The following is a 17,830-nucleotide window of genomic DNA, read 5'->3' as shown; positions in this document are numbered from 1 at the left end:
TCTTAGCAAACCAGCTACATCATGTTAGCTGGGTCTGTGGAAGGCTTGTCTCTCAAATCACTCACCAGGGATTTTTAAACGGGATTAAATATGCATGGCTAATTTGTATCTCAATCCCTTTGGTTGGCTGGCTTTTAATTTTTTTTAAATTGTATAAATAACTTCCAGAACACAGCACAGTAGGTATTAATCTCCTTAATATATTTAATTAATTATTTTTCCCCCACACACAACTTGCTGTGTCTATCAAGCCAGTAATTCCTTCCAAAACCAAGGTGAATGTCATCACTGGAGATTAGCTGAAGACAGTCTCAGGTGTGCTACCTTTGTTCACCTAACAAAGTGCCCCTCATGGCAAACCAGCAATCATCTGCTCCCAGCACCCCCTGAATGTCAATTTACTGTAGGTATTTGCTGAATGTGGAGTGGGTAAATAGGCAAAGGTGGGCACTAAAGCAGAGAAGGTAATTTGGGGCTTTTTGTTGAAAGAGGAGGGTTATCAATAAGTGATAAAGCCCAAGACAGTTTGTGTTCCAGGGATTAAATAACCCTGGCCTGACTCATTTTTGTCACTGCCCATCAAAAACCAGTTCCACTGAAACTACACCCTAAGTTTTTTAAGCAGGAAAGCCCAACTATTCCTCGTAAAAGAAACTGCTCCTTTTCTCACTGTCGAGGAAAGCGTACTTTAAAGATATAAAAAAAAGAAATAGCAGTTAATCTTTTCCTGGAGCCAGTGCTTGCTACATCATGTCCATTCCTGGTGCTGTCAATCATTATCCAGCCAGCACATTGTTCAGAAGGTGGAGCTGTCAGGCAGAAAGAATGAAAGGTAAGGAAAGGAAGGCTCCTGCTCCTTGCTGATGCCAAGGGTAAGTGAGATTATGTCAAACCTTTAAACAGAGTCCCCTTTCTCTGCCCCACCCCCTGCTCCTATATAACACACACTGCATTTAGCAATACCTGCTTCCACCCAGCCAGCAGTGGGGTGAGTGCTGCCTGCTCCCCCCTGCTGATGGATGCTGAGGCCAGCAGCCCCCTTGGGTGGCTCTGTGCAGGTGCCACCAGGCTTTTTGGGGTCACCGTGGCCCAGAGGAGCCTGCTGGACAAAGCAAAGGTGCTGCTCTGCAGCCTCCTGCCTGCCTTGCTGTGTGTGGCCGTGCTGGGGGCTGGCCAGGGGCTGGGGGTGTTTGTGGCCATGTGCCTCGTGTGCTCCGTGTGCCTGGGGGACAGGGACCTGCTGCCCGTGGCTGACAGAGCCGTGCTCATCACAGGTAAGGTGCTGCCAGGGCACAGAGAGGAACAAAACCTGCCTTTTCTCACAAGTGGGCTGGAAAACTTGTTCTCGGGTTAGTGCATGCCTGTGAGAGTTCCTTTTATCCTTTTATCTTTTTCTGCTTGTTTTGTTTGCTTCGGCAGAGAGGGTTTTTTCCAGGTAAATAAGTGCTCTGAAATTAAGTAGGAAAGCATCTTAATAGAGGCTATTATTTTTTAGTGTCTCATTTAATCTTTACAGGTAGCTTTTCAGACATACTTGTGAAATTAACTGGAGCAAGAAGCAGAAGAATACTTATGATGGTTTAATTTTTTTAGGGGAGACAGTAATTCCCAGGAGCCCTCAGAACACTACATTCATTCATTGCTTTTGTTTACTTGAATTAATTGTGCTGGTTATGGATGTGCAGTTTCTTTTGGGGGTGTGTGTGTCCATACTGCACACTGTGTCTATCATGCACATATTTCAATATTGTGGTTTGGTGCTGTCTCTTTGAGACCCTCTGTGAAATCGTTTAGGAGGGAGTAATTCACTAGCAGAGAAAGTTCAGAGCTAATTAATTCAGTCTCTATCACCACTCTGATCTACTCAAAACCCACTTTTATTTTGCAGGGATGGCATTTTTGTAGTTTTATGGCTTTTCTCCTGCTTCCTCTAAAACTTTAGGTGTTGTTTATTTAGATGTTGCTTATTTGCATTAATCAAACCCTTAAACTGCAGTGCCTGCTGACTGCTTTTTGCACTCTTAATTTGCTGGGTTTTGTTTTATTTTCTGTGTTTTTCCCCCCTCTGGAATGCTGAATTAAGTTGCTTTGGTTTATATATAGCAATTCTAGCAGAATTTCATTTTGTTTTATAGGGACACCTGGAAATAATTTAGATTTGCCTAGCAAGCTTTAATACAGGGATTAAATATAAAAGTTGAGAGAGGACAAGATCAGCAGCAAGTGCTCCCCTAGCAGTTTATCTGCCAGCTGGGTTTCTCCCTGCAGGTGTGTCAGATGAGGATGGATACTGGTGTGGGCAACAGGGAGCAATCCTTTCCCACCCCTGCAAACTCAGGGGATGTGCTTGCACTTGGGCATCTCCTTGCTCTTTGTAAGACTGCAAATCTTCAGGAAAAAGCGCTCTCTGGGAGCTTATCTGCTCTGGAGTCTGAATTACAGCAATATAAGGGAGTTAGGAAGATTTGGGTACAGTCCAGTTAGGGAATGTGCTTTCCTTGTACCTGTGCTGCAACTGTCCTGAAGAAATGCAAGTTTGGGCATCTCTGACAGCTGATTAATTTGAGGAGACTCTTTGTCTTTATTGGAGTCCTATGCAATCCATCAAACCCTCCATCAACTGAAACAGAAGTTTTACTCCACCTATATTTTGGTTAAATTGCTCTGATTTTGGTATCTTTCCCCATACCAACTACAGGATGTGTGTCCCTGTTCATTTGCAGATGCAAAGTGCCTCTAAGTAGATTTACACGAGACCTCAGGCAGGCACTTGGTGGAAAGTGGTGCTTTTGATTATTATTTTTTTTTTCCCCTCTGCCTTTCAGCCCCACAGGGCTGAGGAATGTGACTGTGTCCTGAGCAGCTGCCAGGTATTCTTGAGAGCCTTTGGCCAGAGCCTGGAGCGAGCTCTGCTGCTCTCCCTGGATCCTGTCACGTGTTGTTCTGCTCCTCTTTGGATCTTCCTTGTACCACTGGTGCTCTGCACTATTTGTTTAAACCAGCAGTTCCCAGGAGTACCAGGATAAGGAAAAAACTGTTCCCTTATCCTGGTCAAAATGCTTTTTCACATGGATGACTGTGTGCATGTGAGCAGGCTCAAACCATTGCTGCAACTCTGCTGTGGATCCTCTTGCTGGGAGCAGGAGCTCCAATATCCTTAAACGGAAGCTCCTGGCATGCAAACACTTTAGTAGTAAATGCAATAGTCACCTTCCCTAAAAATTAAATTATTACCAAGATCTAAAGTAACAGGAGTTGTGAAATTCTGTCCCTGGTTAGTCTGTGTGCATTGGGATGAATTTCTCCAGTTAATTTGGTCTTTCCATTCTTGGGGTGTGATTTGGTGCGTGTTCAGCATGAGATAATTGTCAATTCCCAGTAAAGGGTCAGTCACAGTCAGTAGTGACTGCTTTCCTTAAAATAAGGCTTTTCATAACACACAAATTATTTTTGGCATAGAAGCAAGAGTATGATTAGGAGGGAATTATCTTTTTTTTTTTTTTTTTTCCTATGGAGACTCTTTGAATTTTAGGAGTCGGAAGAGTAAAGCTTCTCTGGACTTCAATAATAGGTCTGAAACTCAAATCATATTTGTTTTGGAATAAAAAAACAGGAACAAACCCAGCATCAGGCAACGATCAAAACAACTTTTATTGCTTTCTTGGAATTGCTGTGCCCATCCCAAGTTCAAGTTGCATTTTATTCTGCCCATTTTCAAGTTAAAGCTGCATCGTAAAACTTAGGTAATATGTAGCTGTGGCTGTGTACTTTGTGGGAATGTGAAAGAGGAAGGATTTGATCTAAAAGTGGGGTTTTTCACTAAAAGAAAAAGAAGGAAAGTCACCCCACCCCCAAACTTAGAAATCTGTCGTGTCTGGGATATTTGCAGGCTTCTTCATGTCTCTCTAGGGAATTCAAAGAATGCAGGTTTATTCACTCAGGTCAGGACTGGAGAAGCTTCATGTCATATTTGTAGTGTTCTGGTGCATCTTCAGCAAATTTCAGATTTCAAAAATGCCAAAAAAGCTGATTTTTTTTCTTCCTAGGAATTAAATAGAGCGTGAGTAATTATTTTCTATGTTTTCAAGATGCACTGATTTGTCCAGACATTTAGGTACTTGTTTTCTTCAAGCCACCTGGATATTAATATTTTTCACCAGTCAGGACTAAAGCCCCAGTTACAAGACAAAATCCAGGAAAAAGGCTCTAACATGCTTATGATGAGTCTCTTTGGCAGTCTAATTCTATTGACAACATATTTTGAATGTAAGCAGACCTGTGAATAACTCTGACATTGTTCTTGGTGTGCCAAAATTACAGACTAACCCTCAGAAGTTTATAGTAGGGTTAAGTAAGGGAGTATTGCAGCTCTTCCACAAACAAGAAAATAGTAAAATATCTGGCAGGAGTTCCAGTCCTTTGTCTCCCATTCAGATTTCCAGGGTTTGGGAACTGAACATTGATGCAGTAAATTGTTATTGCAGGATCCCAGTGCACAGCAGCATCCAGGAGCTTTCTCTGCTGTAGTTACAGTGCAGTGGTGTGGAACAGGCTGATGCTTTGCAGCGTAAAAACTGTATTAATTTATTCAACTCCTAATTTTCCTCCTAATCCTCTGCAAAGCTCCTGAAGCACAGCCCCTATGAACTCCTTCCCTGTCACTGCCTGTGTCACTTCACTGGGAGGCTTGGTGGGGACATGGGCGATGTTTCTTTCCTTATGGAGTAAGTTTCACTGCAGGTGGGAAGAATGGAAATCAGAAATTTTAAAAATGGAGAGAAAACACTTAAAATTAACTTCTAATACTTGGGGGTGTTGGTTGATGAGAAGCTGAATGTGACCCAGCACTGTGTCAGCCCAGACATCCAACTGTGTCCTGGGCTCCCTCCAAAAAAATGTGGGCAGCAGGGGAGGGGGGATTCTGACATGGACCTGCTGAAGTGAGTCCAGACAAGGCTACAAAAAGGATCAGAGGACTTGGAGCACCTCTCCTGTGAATACAGAGAGCTGGGATGGCTCTGGGGGGACCTTGGAGGCCCTTGCAGTGCCTAAAGGGGCTCCAAGAGAGCTGGTGATGAGAGCATGAAGGGACAGGACAAGGGGGAATGGCTTCAAACTGAAAGACAGGTTTGAATCACATACTAGGAAGAAAATCTTCCCTGTGAGGGTGGGCAGGCCCTGGCACAGGGTGCCCAGAGCAGCTGTGGCTGCCCCTGGATCCCTGGAAGTGCCCAAGGCCAGGTGGGATGGGTCTTGGAGCCACCTGGGATAGTGGAAGGGGGGGAATGAGGTGATCTTCCAGGTCCTTTCCAGCCCAAACCATTCTGTCTTTTATTCTACAGCAGCAGCAAAATACTCTGTCACAGGGAGAGACTCATGAATGAAATTGTTAAATATCCTTCACTGGTACTTGATGGGAAGAACTACACAATTGTGATTCCAAAGACCATTGTTTGTTTGCTCTGATAGTGCTTCCTGCAGCTCCTAGGTCATTCCTTCATATAGACAAAGTTTGGGAATGAGTTTGGAAGAGGATGGAGAGGATAAGAGAAATTCTGATGCAAATTTGCATGAATTCAATAGCTGACTTAGCACAGAAATGTCATTTGGAAGCTTTCTTAGGTTCTGAAGGCATTGGAATGCTTTGCAGGTAAAGCAACAGTTGCTTAGTTTTGGCTTGGTTACAGTCTGTAATAAAAAGTGCTTATCTGAGGGATCTTCTGTGGTAGATGTGTGAATGAAATAATGCTACTTTTTGGAAGGTAGAAATAGAATCCAAGAATTTGAATCTGAAGGCCCCGTAATTGCTTTGCCCATTGGAGATTTCAAATTAAAACATTAGTGTGGTGGGTTTTTTTGCTGTTTGTTTTTTTCTCTTACACACTTTTGTTATCAGGTTTCAGTCTGAGTATTTTTATAAAACCAAAATAGGGCTTTATTTCTTCTCTAGGTATAAAGTCAGAGAATCTGTCAGTGATAAAGGGTGAGATGATTCCACCAGCTCTCAGTCAGGAGAACATGGCCTGTCAGTCTCTGAGGAGCATTTAAAGGTCCAGCTCCTCAAACTTCAGATCTGAACCTTTCTTTCTACTGACATATGCATTTCAGGGACTTTGTCATCATATTTCTATTTGCATGGCTTTCCAATGTGTGTATTTATTTTATTTATTTATTTATTTAATGATGGTGTAGGACAAGTTTTTTTTCCAAGTTTTTTTGATACTTTCAGGAAGTGACACTGGGATTGGACATGCACTGGCTAAACACCTGGACAGCTTGGGTTTTGTTGTGTTTGCTGGGGTTTTGAACAAGGACGGCCCTGGAGCTGAGGAGCTGCGGCGCTCCTGTTCCCAGAGACTCTCTGTCCTGCAGCTGGATGTCACCAGCACCACTCAGGTCAAGGAGGCCTATCTGACAGTCTCAGAGAAGGTGAAAAATGCAGGTACAGCTTTTTTTTTTTCTTCCCCCTTTGCAATGGAAGCCCTGCTGTAGCAGCTTAGCAGGGGCAGCTCTTCACTGTTGGCTGCGCCACTGCTTAGGGGTGTGGGACATTCCCAGGGTGAAGTCTTGGGCACTCAGGGCATTTCCATCCATGACTTCTGTTTTCTGGGAAATGGGAAGATGGCTGTGACTGGCCAAGGACTAGGAATGTCTGCAGCTGCAGATCATCTCTGTTTTGGCCTGGAGTCACCACCCAGCTCGCTGGTGTGATCCTTATGGAGTTGTTTTCCTGGTGTGTTACAGCCTTGTGCTTTCTCCTCTTCCCAGGACTCTGGGGAGTTGTGAACAATGCAGGAATCCTGGGCTTCCCTGCTGATGGGGAGCTGCTCCCCATGAGCACCTACAGGCACTGCATGGAGGTGAATTTCTTTGGGGCTGTGGAGGTGTCCAAGACCTTCTTGCCGTTGCTGCGGAAATCGCAGGGGAGGCTGGTGAACATGTCCAGCATGGCAGGTGAGTGGGCTAAAGCACCAAAGAAAGTCCTGGAGCAAATGCCAAGGAAGGTGTCTGTCAGTCTGAGTTGTCAGTACAGCCAGGGAATAAATGTTAAGGTAATAAATCCAGAGTTTCCTTTAGTTTGGGACACTACTCTCTGAAAACAGCCTTTAAAGAAGAGTTTAATGTGGCTAAAAATATGCTGTGACAAAAACCCCCAGAAAAATTCAGATCTTGTGTTCTAGATGCCATGAGAGAGAACTTTGTGAGCTTCCATAAAGATGGGTGGTCCATCATAGGTATTTCTATAACATGTTCAGGCAGAAGTCTGTGACCACCTCAGTTTGTGATATCTGCTGATAACTTGGGAATTGTGTGTCTATATTTCTCTAAAAATATTTTGGATGTCTTAGAAATACTTGGGCCTAGCTTATTACACAGTGGTATTTTGCCATGAAAAATTTTTTAAAAACATTTTGGATTTTAACATATGCTTTTCATTTCTTTCCCCATAAATTTATATATATATGTGTGTGTGTGTGTGTATGTATGCATGTTTTTATAACATGACCTTCTATTCCAGGAGGACAGCTGAGATGCTAAGAAGTAGGAACTAATGTAATACAGTAATGCAGTATCTGGTAGCCAACAGCTGAGGAGCAAGAATGCTCCTTTGAAAATGAGACCTGCTAGAAGCAGGAGGTCATGCTACTGGAAAGTATTTTGGATTAAGAGCTCTTAGGGATTTGCTGGGTCATGTGCTCCCCACATTTTCCTTTGCCCTTCTGCATAGCTGGAGTCCCTCTGCATCCTGCTGCATTGCTGGGGTGACTTGTGTAGGTTTTACCTGTGCTCCCCTTATGCTGAGGCTGTGGCTGCAGTCTAGAGCCACATCTCTATGATCCCAGATATGCTCTGTATTTTCATGTCTGTGTTTCATGTCTGTGTCCTGTTTCTCAGAGTGTTTATTGCCAACACTCTGAGAAATCAGGACTGAATTATCAGAAGAACTTTTCTGCTGTTCTCTGAGGCCAGAGCCCAGTTTTCTCTGTGCACCCAAAGCCCAGTTTTCTCTGTGCACCCAAGTGGAGCTCTCACTGTGGGTATTTTGGGGCAGCTGCCTTAATTCCTGGTGAGAATCCCTGAACTGCCTTGAAGCAATAAATGCATTTATCCCTGTGCTGAGTAGGGTGCTCTTACAGGAGCTGATAATGACCCTGCCTAAACTCCAGCTGTCTGCAGAGATGTTGCTGCACACAGGCTGGTTTGGGTGAAGAGTTTCCTCTTAGCTCAGGGTCTGGGGGTCCTTTGGTAAAACATTAGTGGAGAAGTTAGTGAGGTCTCATTGTGCTGAATCTTTTCCTGTCTGTGTAGGGCTCATTTAACTGGGCTCAGGTTAGCCTGACCTCAGAGGGAAAAGTATGTGATTCAATTGGCTCAAACCAATCCAGCTTGTTCAGATGCATACAGAAGAATAATTAACATATAATTGGCCTGATTTCTTCAAGGGAATGGCTCTGTGTAAACAGCTCCTGTCATACCTTGGTCATCCCAGTACAATACCCAATAGCACCAGTGGCTCACCTGAAAATCCCCCTCTATCTGAGGTATTTTCCTTTAGATACTCAGGCACGTGGAGATGAGTGTGCAGCATGTGAAACAGAGGCAGGATGTGCCCAACTGCCCGTGCAGGCAGGAGGAGGAGGGATGTGCCTCAAGGAAAGGATTGTCCATTCTGTTTCCCCCTCCCTGCTCCCAGCACAGCCTGTGGTGATCTGAAACCTGTGTGGTGTTAACACCAACCTTGTGGGGGAAGTGGGAGGGCTGAAGAAGATGCTCAAATCAAAGCATGTTTGTATTTTTCTAGCATGGGAGAAGTGACAACATGCCAGTTTTTGGGACTGAGGAAATCTCTGCATTTGGAAGATACTGTTTTCTGGAAGCTTGTTTTTGTAATTGTACTGGATGTTCTCTTAGCTTTCCCATCTGAACAAATGTTTCTGGAATTAAAAAAGATGGGATGTAACCATAGGCAGGAGATTTGCTTCTATGCTGGGTCTCAGGGAGTCCAGTCACTAATGGGATGTGATTCCAGCTTTAGGTTTTCCTCACTCTTGCATTATTATTTCTCTGGCCTTTCTGGAAAGAACAGGAAAGAAAGCTGGCTTTATGAAGCTAGAATTGAGATTGCTTACCCTGTTCTAACTGTGGTTTATTGTAGGGGCTTGAAATTTGTGTTACAGTGACAAGAACAGGAGTACAAAACTACTACTTCACTATTTGTATGAACTAAATCATTGTGTTTCTCAAATCAACAATCATAACTTTCAGCAGTTTTTACCCTTTAATGCAGCCCAGTTTATTTTTCCTGCCCTACAAGGTGTCTTACCAGGTGTTACTGACCATAACTGCTGTAAGCAACTGTTCATTTACAACTTTCACTCTTTTCTAACCTCTAGCAAGAAGTGATTCCCTCACTGACTTGTCTTTAACCTCAGGGAGAGAGACATAATTTTGGTTGTGCTATAATCTCCCTTCTAAATCATGAAAATAAAGGCTGGGAAGAGCCACTGTTGAGGTTTATCAGGTTTCTATTGCTCCTGCAGGAGGCATTCCACTACCGAGGTATGCTGCATATGGGGCATCCAAAGCAGCTCTGTCCATGTTTTCTGGAGTAATGAGGCAGGAGCTTTCCAAATGGGGCATTAAAGTCATGGCAATTCATCCATCAGGCTTCAGAACAGGTTGGTGCTTGACATTTTGGGTTGTTCTTTCTGCCTCTCCTCTTTCCCTGTAGTCCAGCAGCCTCAAACACAGCCTTGAGTGATTCTCAGGGGTTGGATGTTTTTTCCCATTCCTTAGGTGGGTTTTGGAAATAAGTTCAGTGTTTTTTGTGAGAGATGTTCCCTCCAGCTCTGCACACTGCCTGCCTCCCCTCTCCTGGGCAGAGCAGTCTTTGCTTTGTGCCTGGGCAGCATTCAGGCAGTTGGTGCTTCCCTTTGCCCCAGCTGTGCTGGAGCTGATGAATGGAGCAGCACTGTGTGCCCAGTGTGAGTGTTATGGCTCCCTTGTCCTGCTTGGGAGCTCCAGGTGCCCCATCCCTCCTCCCTTCCTCAATATCAGAGCTCTCTTTATTGGGCTGCTCTGTCTTGCATGGCAGTATCTGCAGCTATACCTGTCACCCTGCTTGCTTGCTGTCAATATCCTCTGGTCTTTCCTCTCCACTCCTTCCCTCTGTGCTGCTGCTATTTCTGTTCCAAATTCTCCTCCTCCCTCAACTGAGCACTTTTTGCAGAGCCTGTCCAGGTTCCAGACTCATCTCCTGTTGCACATGCCCTCAGTGCCCCCCATGCCTGCCCAGAGCATTTTTTATGTCAGTGTAAATCAAGTTGGTCTTCTCCATAAAATGTTACTTTCCTGAATGCTTCCCTCCTGGGAAGAGGCTCTGGGCTCTGACAGCTTTGTGTAGTCAGTGGAACCTGCCTGAGGCTTCACCTTCAGGGCCCTGCTTAGCTGTTCTGAGGTTTATGGGTAAAATTGAGTCCTGGGATTTGAGATTTAAATATTTTTTTTAAAGATTTTTCTTTATTTGCTATGCTTAATTTTTGGTGGTTAGGCAATAATTCCATTGGAAAAGCCCCTGCTTTCATTCCTACATTATGCAGATGGGGTGGACAAATAGATTAAATTACAATTCTAAATCTGTCCTAATAGAATGCTAATCCTTCAGGAAACTAGTTATTGAAATACTAATATCTCCTGTGAAAGGGCAGCTTAGCACTTGGCCAACCCAAGTGAATCCTGTTCATCCGAGTTTGCCTGTCCTCAGTTGTTCATAATAAATACTGATTGGAAACCTCCACAAAATGAATCAGGACAGAATGGCAAAGTGGGGAGGAGGGGGAAAGAAAAAAATGCTGATTTGGCTGTGAGAGAGCATTTTTAGATAGATCAGGGAGCCAAATGTGTCATGAACTTTGTGCTTTTTGTGCAGCACAAAGCACTCATGCTTTTCCTCCTCTTCCAGCTAAAAGCACTGGCTGCTGACCAGCTGTGGTGTTTGTTCTTCACTGCCCCAGTTTAGATCAACTCTGCCTGTTAATTAGAGATTTATTTCCTTAAATCCAGCCCCAAACCCACTTGCTGTCCTGTGATGTTGCTGCTGCAGGTATCGAAGGCACGGCAGAGCAGTGGGACCGACAGGAGAAGGAGCTGATGGAGAACCTCCCTGCAGACACCAGGCAGGCCTATGGGAAGGAATATCTCCTGGGGCTGAGGAATTACCTCCTGCACCTGCCCTCCCACTGTGCCCCCGACCTGTCCCCAGTGCTGGGCTCTGTGCTGCACGCTCTGCTGGCCAGGAGACCCCAGGGGCTCTACACCCCTGGCAAGGGAGCCTACGTCCCCCTCTGCATCTTCTGCTGCTTCCCCCTCTGGTTCTACGACTTCTTCATCAGCAAGGTGCTGAGTGCTGGCTCTGTTCCCAGGCAGCTGAGAACATCAGGAGATGAAGGCAAGAACCTCTGAGGTGCCCACTGGTGTTTGTCTCACTGGGTGAGGTAGCTGGGGAGAGCTCTGGACAGACACTGCTGCTTATTGTGCTTTGTTAAGTTGCGTTAACGTTAAATCTTCGTGTTTGGGAAAAGCATAAATAGAAAGCTATTCCCAGGTGGGGCATTTTTGGAGGACTTTCAGTGTTTTCTTGTTGTCTTTGTGTCCTGCCTTCTGTGTCTTTGTATTACCTCATGAAATGATATAATTCCTGTCTGCTTCTAAGGGCATCACCGACATGCAGAGAGATGCAGAACATGTTTTGTCAAAGCAAAACAAAAACCCCTAGACAGTCACCAACCTTAAATCTTGTAAAAAGTTAAATATATTCCTGTTGTTGAAGAGACTTAAAACTGTGTAATGCAAGTCTTTTTCTCTACAGCTTCAGCCTACTATGTTTGGGGTCTGGTGTTTGAACCTGAGAAATGATTGTCCTTTTCCTCCCAAGTTTTCTAATGTATACTTTTAGTTTCAATGCATAAAGTTTGTAATGTGTTCTCTTTGCTAGAATAAGCAACATAAATTAGTAGAGGGGGGAATGAATGCAAACAGATCAAGATCTTTATGAAGAGAGAAACAATTTCCTTCCTACAGTACTAAAAATAGTCATGGTGGGTGTATCAGCTGCTAATTTGATCTGTCTGGGTCATTTTGTGCATTGTCTGTATATGTCTGTGCTTATCTAATTGTTAGTAAACTCTGATGTCACTTCTGCTTTTTGTACAATTCCTTACTCAAGTCTGGGTTTACAGAGAATTCATGGTTTTGCTCACTTCCCCTGATACCTTCTTGTGTCTCCCTCTGCTCCGGGGGAGTTTGACTGATCTTGGATGAGTGAGCACAATCTTCATGTGGCTTTGCTGTAGTCCAGTGTCCAACTTTTGATAGACTGGGGTCACTCCCCTAATTTCATCCCAGGAGCACCAGGTGCCCTCCCTCCACTCACCCATGGCAAGTGGTTGGGCAACTCACCTGTATTTTTCCTGCCTAATTCCCTTTTTGCATTGTCTGTCACATCCTTGGGCTTTGAGAGGCTGTGATATTTTGAAAGAAATCCTCATCCCCCTGACTCCCATGGTTTGGCAATATGTCCTGCCTTAGACCAGATGCATTTCTTTTTCCAATTATGGAAAACTGAAAGTGATCAAGTTCTGAGCTTTAAATGTAGCCACACTTTTCCCCTTTCCTTCATGAGCAGCTTCTGTCATAACCCTACTTGTGCAATGTGCTCTTGCACCTACCTGGACAAAACCACTGTTTAATTTGCAACTGTGGTGTTTATCCATCCCTGTCCTGTGTCTGTCACATCAGTGCCAGCCTCCTGTGGATGCCCAGAGGGCTGGGGCCATCGTTTCAACCTGTGCTCCAGTGGGGGAACCCTCCTGTCCTGTACTCTGTCACAATTTTTGCTGCTGAGGTTTATCACTGGTGGGTTTGTATCTGTGCCCTGGTTGCAGACTTTTGCTTTCCTTGAAGGAAGTGTACTCAATGTTTTGAACTCAGGAAATCTGAGACTATTTCTCTCCCTCCCTCTCTCTCTCTCCCAATTTCTCCCTTTATCTATTTCCCTCATTTTTTTACATGTCAACAAAAACGTGTAATAAAACAACATAATATTTAGTAACCAGATGTTTGTGACTCTGTCTTGTCTCACTCCTTGTGCTTTTTGGGGCTCAGTGCTACATCCATCCCCTGCCTTGTTCCCACAGCAGGACAGCACTGAGGGGGAAGGGGTGGGGAGCTTTTCCAGGGAAGAGGGACAAATGGCAGCTGATGCCCTGTTTTGGGCAGGATGTGATCCCAGCTGGCTCAAAGGCAGCTTGTGAGCAGGAAGGAGAGGTGAGTGTGGAGCTGGGGCTGTGCTGGGTGCCAGCCTGGGAGTTTTGGCTGCCCCAGGCTGAGGGAGCTGGCTGCCAGGGAGTCTATCTCCATCCCCATCGTGGATGCAGGTGGCTGTTTTTCCCTTCACGCCCAATTTGGGTGTAAATTTTGTGGGCTGGAATTTTGCCCTTAGGCACACTATACAAATGAAATTTGTCTTAGCAGTCAATCAGCTCCTTTGCCTAGCAATCTCCATAACAATCTTTAATTGTTGCTTTGTTATTTGGCTGTGGTTATAAAATGTAATTTTTTTTTCTCCCATTGACTTTCCTAATAGGAATATTATCTTGCACATTGCAGACATATTAAATTAGCCATTTACTTGGAAGTTTTGACTTCATTTTAATTTTTTTAACTTTTATTTCCCAGGAAATTTCTGTTCTAAATAGTCATTTTATGTTTCTTCACCTAACTACAAATGTATTTTAGCAGGTCTCTAATAATTGTGATATCAAAGATTGCTATTGTTTTGTTCCTACAGGGACCTTACTTTGTGTTTTAAAGATAATTCTGTTGTAACACATTATTGAATTATGTGTCACTTAATGGGCTGTAGTATTAGAAGTAAATTTCTTTTGCTAATGGCTTGCATTGCAAACAATCCCAACAGTGAGAGTGGCAGAAGTGCAGAATAAATGGTATTGTGTTTGTGGCCAGCAAGCCCAGGGGGATGTTAGTGCTGCCACTGGCTCATGATCTCAGGGACAAATGTCTGGGTGTGATGGTCCTTGGCTTATCAGCCATAAAGGCTGATCTGATACGAAGATATTTGGGGAGTGGGAAGAGAGGATGTTGGGTTCTAGCAGTGGAAACTTGTATTAAAAACCCCAAACGAATTCTTGTGATTTGGGCCTATTCAAAGAAAAGATTTTTTTTTAAAGAAAAAGGGGCCTATTTTGGGCTTCTTTTAAGGATAAGATTTTTTTAAAAAAAATGCTCATGGTGTGAGAAAAAGCAGCTGAGAAACTGAAGAAATTGTCTGTGGCCCTAAAAAAAGGGTGATGAATAAAAGTCTAAAACATCACATAATTCTCCACATAATCAAGTGTGAGTGTATTACAAACACGTGTACAGTGTAAAAAGGGGTTATAAACGATGGAAATCATGGTTAAAGAGCAGATTTTATACACACCCCTCTGATCCAGCCTCTGGACCCAAGTTTGTGACCAAGAAGTAAATGCTGTTGGATGCTTTTTCCAAAGGGATTCCCTGGCTGGAGTCCTGGGGTCCCTCTCCTGCTCTGCATTCATTCCTGCGAGGAGCTGATTTCAGCATACGCAGCTCTGGGGACACAGAAGGTGAGTTACAAAGCAATTTGTTTTTATAATTCTTTAATTCTGCCTCCATTTCCCTCTTTGTGGGGCCCCTGCTGACAGCCCTGCCTGATGTACACCTGCATCATTGCAGGCTGGGGAAGATGGGTGAAATCTTGTGCATTTTTGTGGTTGTGTCACTGACTGGCTGTGGTGGGGAAGTTTTGGTGCCACTTGCCAAAGGAGCAGCCCTGCACTGCGTGGAGTGTTAATGTGGGGGGCTGCCCACGTGGCTGGAGGTGAGGAGAAGGGCTGAGGAAATGTAAAGTGTTCTCAAATGAGAGCTCTGACAGCGGGTTTGGGTTGGGTAGAAGAGGTGGTGTAGGAGAATGGGGAGCTCCAGGTCACTGAGGTTATGGACTCATGCAGGGACAAGGATTAATCCTAAAACTGCTTTCAAGCTCTGTAGGAGGTTGGTCAGACCCGTTTTTCACCCGTTTCCATTGCCAAAACCAGCAATAGAGAGAAAGGTAATAGTTGCTTTGTCTAATTTAATGACCATAGACTGAAATGTAATTATTTCTAAAATATTTCAGATTTTGCCAGTTTGAGTCCCTGCTGTCTTCAGACAAGAGGGAAACATTTCCTTGTTCCTCTGGCATGTGAGGGGTTTTTCTTGTTTATAGTTGCATAGGAAAAGTTTTTAGAATATTTGTATGCATTCTTTGTTTCAAGAGGAAAAAGCTTCCAGGGAGCTTTCAGGTCTCAGTGATGTCAAAACACTCTGGTTTTGCTGTAAATTTACTCACCTGGGCACAGCATTGCAGAGGTGCAACCAAAATGTGTCACATTTCTTTTGCTTGAAGCCAAGAGTCCACAGCAGCCACCAGCACCCATCTGGGCACCAGTCATATTTGCAGCATGTTTGGGACAACTGTGTCAATTTGGACATTTTTCCTAAAGAGACTGATTCTGGGATCTTTTCTGGGTCCCAGTGTTGTCTGTTTTACCTGTTTATTCTGTGTTTTGAAAGTCAACTGGATTCCTAAAATGATGCAGCCCCTGAGGGCACTGTGCATCAGAGAGTCATCCCATTTCTAGGAACTCTCAGAGAAATTATTTTGAAATCCAATTCATGCAGGCTTCAAAGGAAAAGGCTTCAAACAAAAACTCTTGGCACTTGTGAGGAAATGGGGTGTGGAATTTTTTTTTTTCCCTCCCAAAAGTCTGAGGATACATAAATGGAAATTATTGCCACTGCAGGAAACACCCTGCACAAATGCAGCCTGGGGTGCAGTTGCTCCTGCAGAATCTGTCAGCTGCTGCAGGGCTCCCTGGAATGCAGACACCTTCTGCAGATTTCTACAGCCAATGCTTTTGTCAGTCAAGCTGAACATCAGAGCTGTTGCTGCTCAATTATAGATGAATTCTGGCGACCTTCAGGCAGTGGGCTTTTACCATAGCAAGAGAGGTAATTGCTTTTACTTTTAAAGCATGACCAAACCATAAATCAAGAATCACTGACATCTCATGAAAGGAGGCGAGTTTTAAATCCCTTTAATAGGATAAATGGGTTTTAAGCATGTTGTATAGGTCATTGTAACCCAAGCTAATGAATCTGACTTTAACAACCTGTATGAAAGTAATTACAGAGATATAAACACTCTCCACAGGTTCCATGCCTGGAATATGTAGGTTAAATGATCCAAGTTTATATCCCTGTTCATGTTGTTGCCTGTGGCTCTGGAAAGAGCCCTTAACAAGCTGGAAACTAATCCTGGGAGTGAAGGATTTGGATCTCAGCATCTGCCATGAGTGAGAAAAGGGGGGACAGCTCAGTGGTCAAAGGATGGCTCTCAAATCTTAGAGTAGGAAGCACTGCTCTCAAAGATTAAGAAACCCCAACCAACCTACTAAAACCCCACAAAAACATCCCCAAAACAGGATCCAGTCACCAGCAGTGACCCCAACCCAAGACTTTGGGCCATGCCATTGCTCCCTCTGCATTTTGCAAGTGTCCTTCAGGGTAGGAAAAGGCTAACTGCAATATTAAAAGAGACTGATGTTAAAAACAAGAAGATAAATGATTGTGCTCAGCCTCCAGGTTTAACATATGGTGTGGAGAAGCAAATGGGATGTGGTGACAGCCCCACGTGGGCTGTAATGGATGGTGGTGTCCAAGGGGAGCTGCACACAGCCCAGCTGGATTTGGGCACCAGGGAGGAAAGGGTGCCTCAGCTTGAACGAGGGCAGCGTGATGGATGTGCCATGTACCAGTCAGAGCTTAAAGCTGAGATCCATCAAGGTGGTTTTGAGCAAAGCAGATACAGGAACTCCTGCTCTGGGAGAGGTTGTGTCCTTGCTGGTGCTGAGGTGCACAGGCAGGGGCTCAGCAAAGTGGATTTTTTGTTTTGTTTGTGTTGTTAGTTGCTTTAAAGCCTCTTGAAAGCATTTTTAAGTATCACAGACTTACTGTGTGAGGAAGGAAGGAATTATGGGCTTTCACCCTAATGCTGTCTGAGACTTTTAACTGCAGGATGTGATGCTTGCACACCACTGTCTGTCTTTTAGGGGATTAATGACTGAAGATGTGAATCTTTGTGGTTGGAAGGAAAAGCTTTGGGTTTCCTAACTCTGTGAGTTGAGAGGCAGCCCTTGAAACCTTTCGCATACCTTACTCCAAAAAAATATCCGGTGCCCACAGAAAGTAGTCCCAATCATTTTGAGGGAATTGGCTTAGAAAAACACAATTCCTCTGAAAGGGTTACTCTTCCCCATGGAGTTTGCACAACCTCCTGGTCTCCACTGAGTGTAGCCCTGTCTTTGGTTGTCTCCTGTCACTCCACGGTGTTTGCTCAGCCTGGAGGACGCTCTGTTCTGGCACTCGTGTGCCAGGCTGAGGAGGGGAAATGGGGCTGATGGAAAAGGGTTTGCCCATCTGTTATGTCTGATGGTCTCACGTTACTGAGGTCACTTTTGCCACCATGGTTCCCCAAAGCTGCTGCTTGCTCTTGATTTGGGCTGGTCTTGAAGAATCCTGGCTCCTGTGCTGTTCAGCAGCTGTGCATCTCCTTGGAGCAGGATTGCTATGGAGAACACGGAGGGACAGCCCCTGTGAGGCTGATCCTGGCTCATCCCAGCTGGGGCAGCACTGAGGGGCCTGGCAGGATCCCACCTGGATGTGTGAACACCTTCAGAGGCCTTTCTCT

General features: G+C 44.5%; 1 protein-coding gene across 1 annotated transcript; it reads left to right on the top strand.

Annotated features, from left to right (window-relative positions):
• Positions 1-1,015: 1,015 nt before the first annotated feature.
• HSD17B2 (hydroxysteroid 17-beta dehydrogenase 2) lies at positions 1,016-11,463 on the top strand (the record flags this gene model as incomplete). Its single annotated transcript, XM_084215055.1, has 5 exons — positions 1,016-1,274; positions 6,230-6,442; positions 6,769-6,954; positions 9,543-9,680; positions 11,105-11,463. The coding sequence occupies 5 exons, from the start codon at positions 1,016-1,018 to the stop codon at positions 11,461-11,463; spliced, it is 1,155 nt and encodes a 384-aa protein (XP_084071181.1).
• Positions 11,464-17,830: the final 6,367 nt, after the last annotated feature.

The sequence above is a fragment of the Fringilla coelebs genome (assembly GCF_963513975.1).
Source record: "Fringilla coelebs genome assembly, chromosome: 14".
NCBI classification, from domain to species: domain Eukaryota; kingdom Metazoa; phylum Chordata; class Aves; order Passeriformes; family Fringillidae; genus Fringilla; species Fringilla coelebs.
Note: the sequence above shows the minus strand (reverse complement) of the source record. Positions and strands in the feature narration are given on the sequence as shown.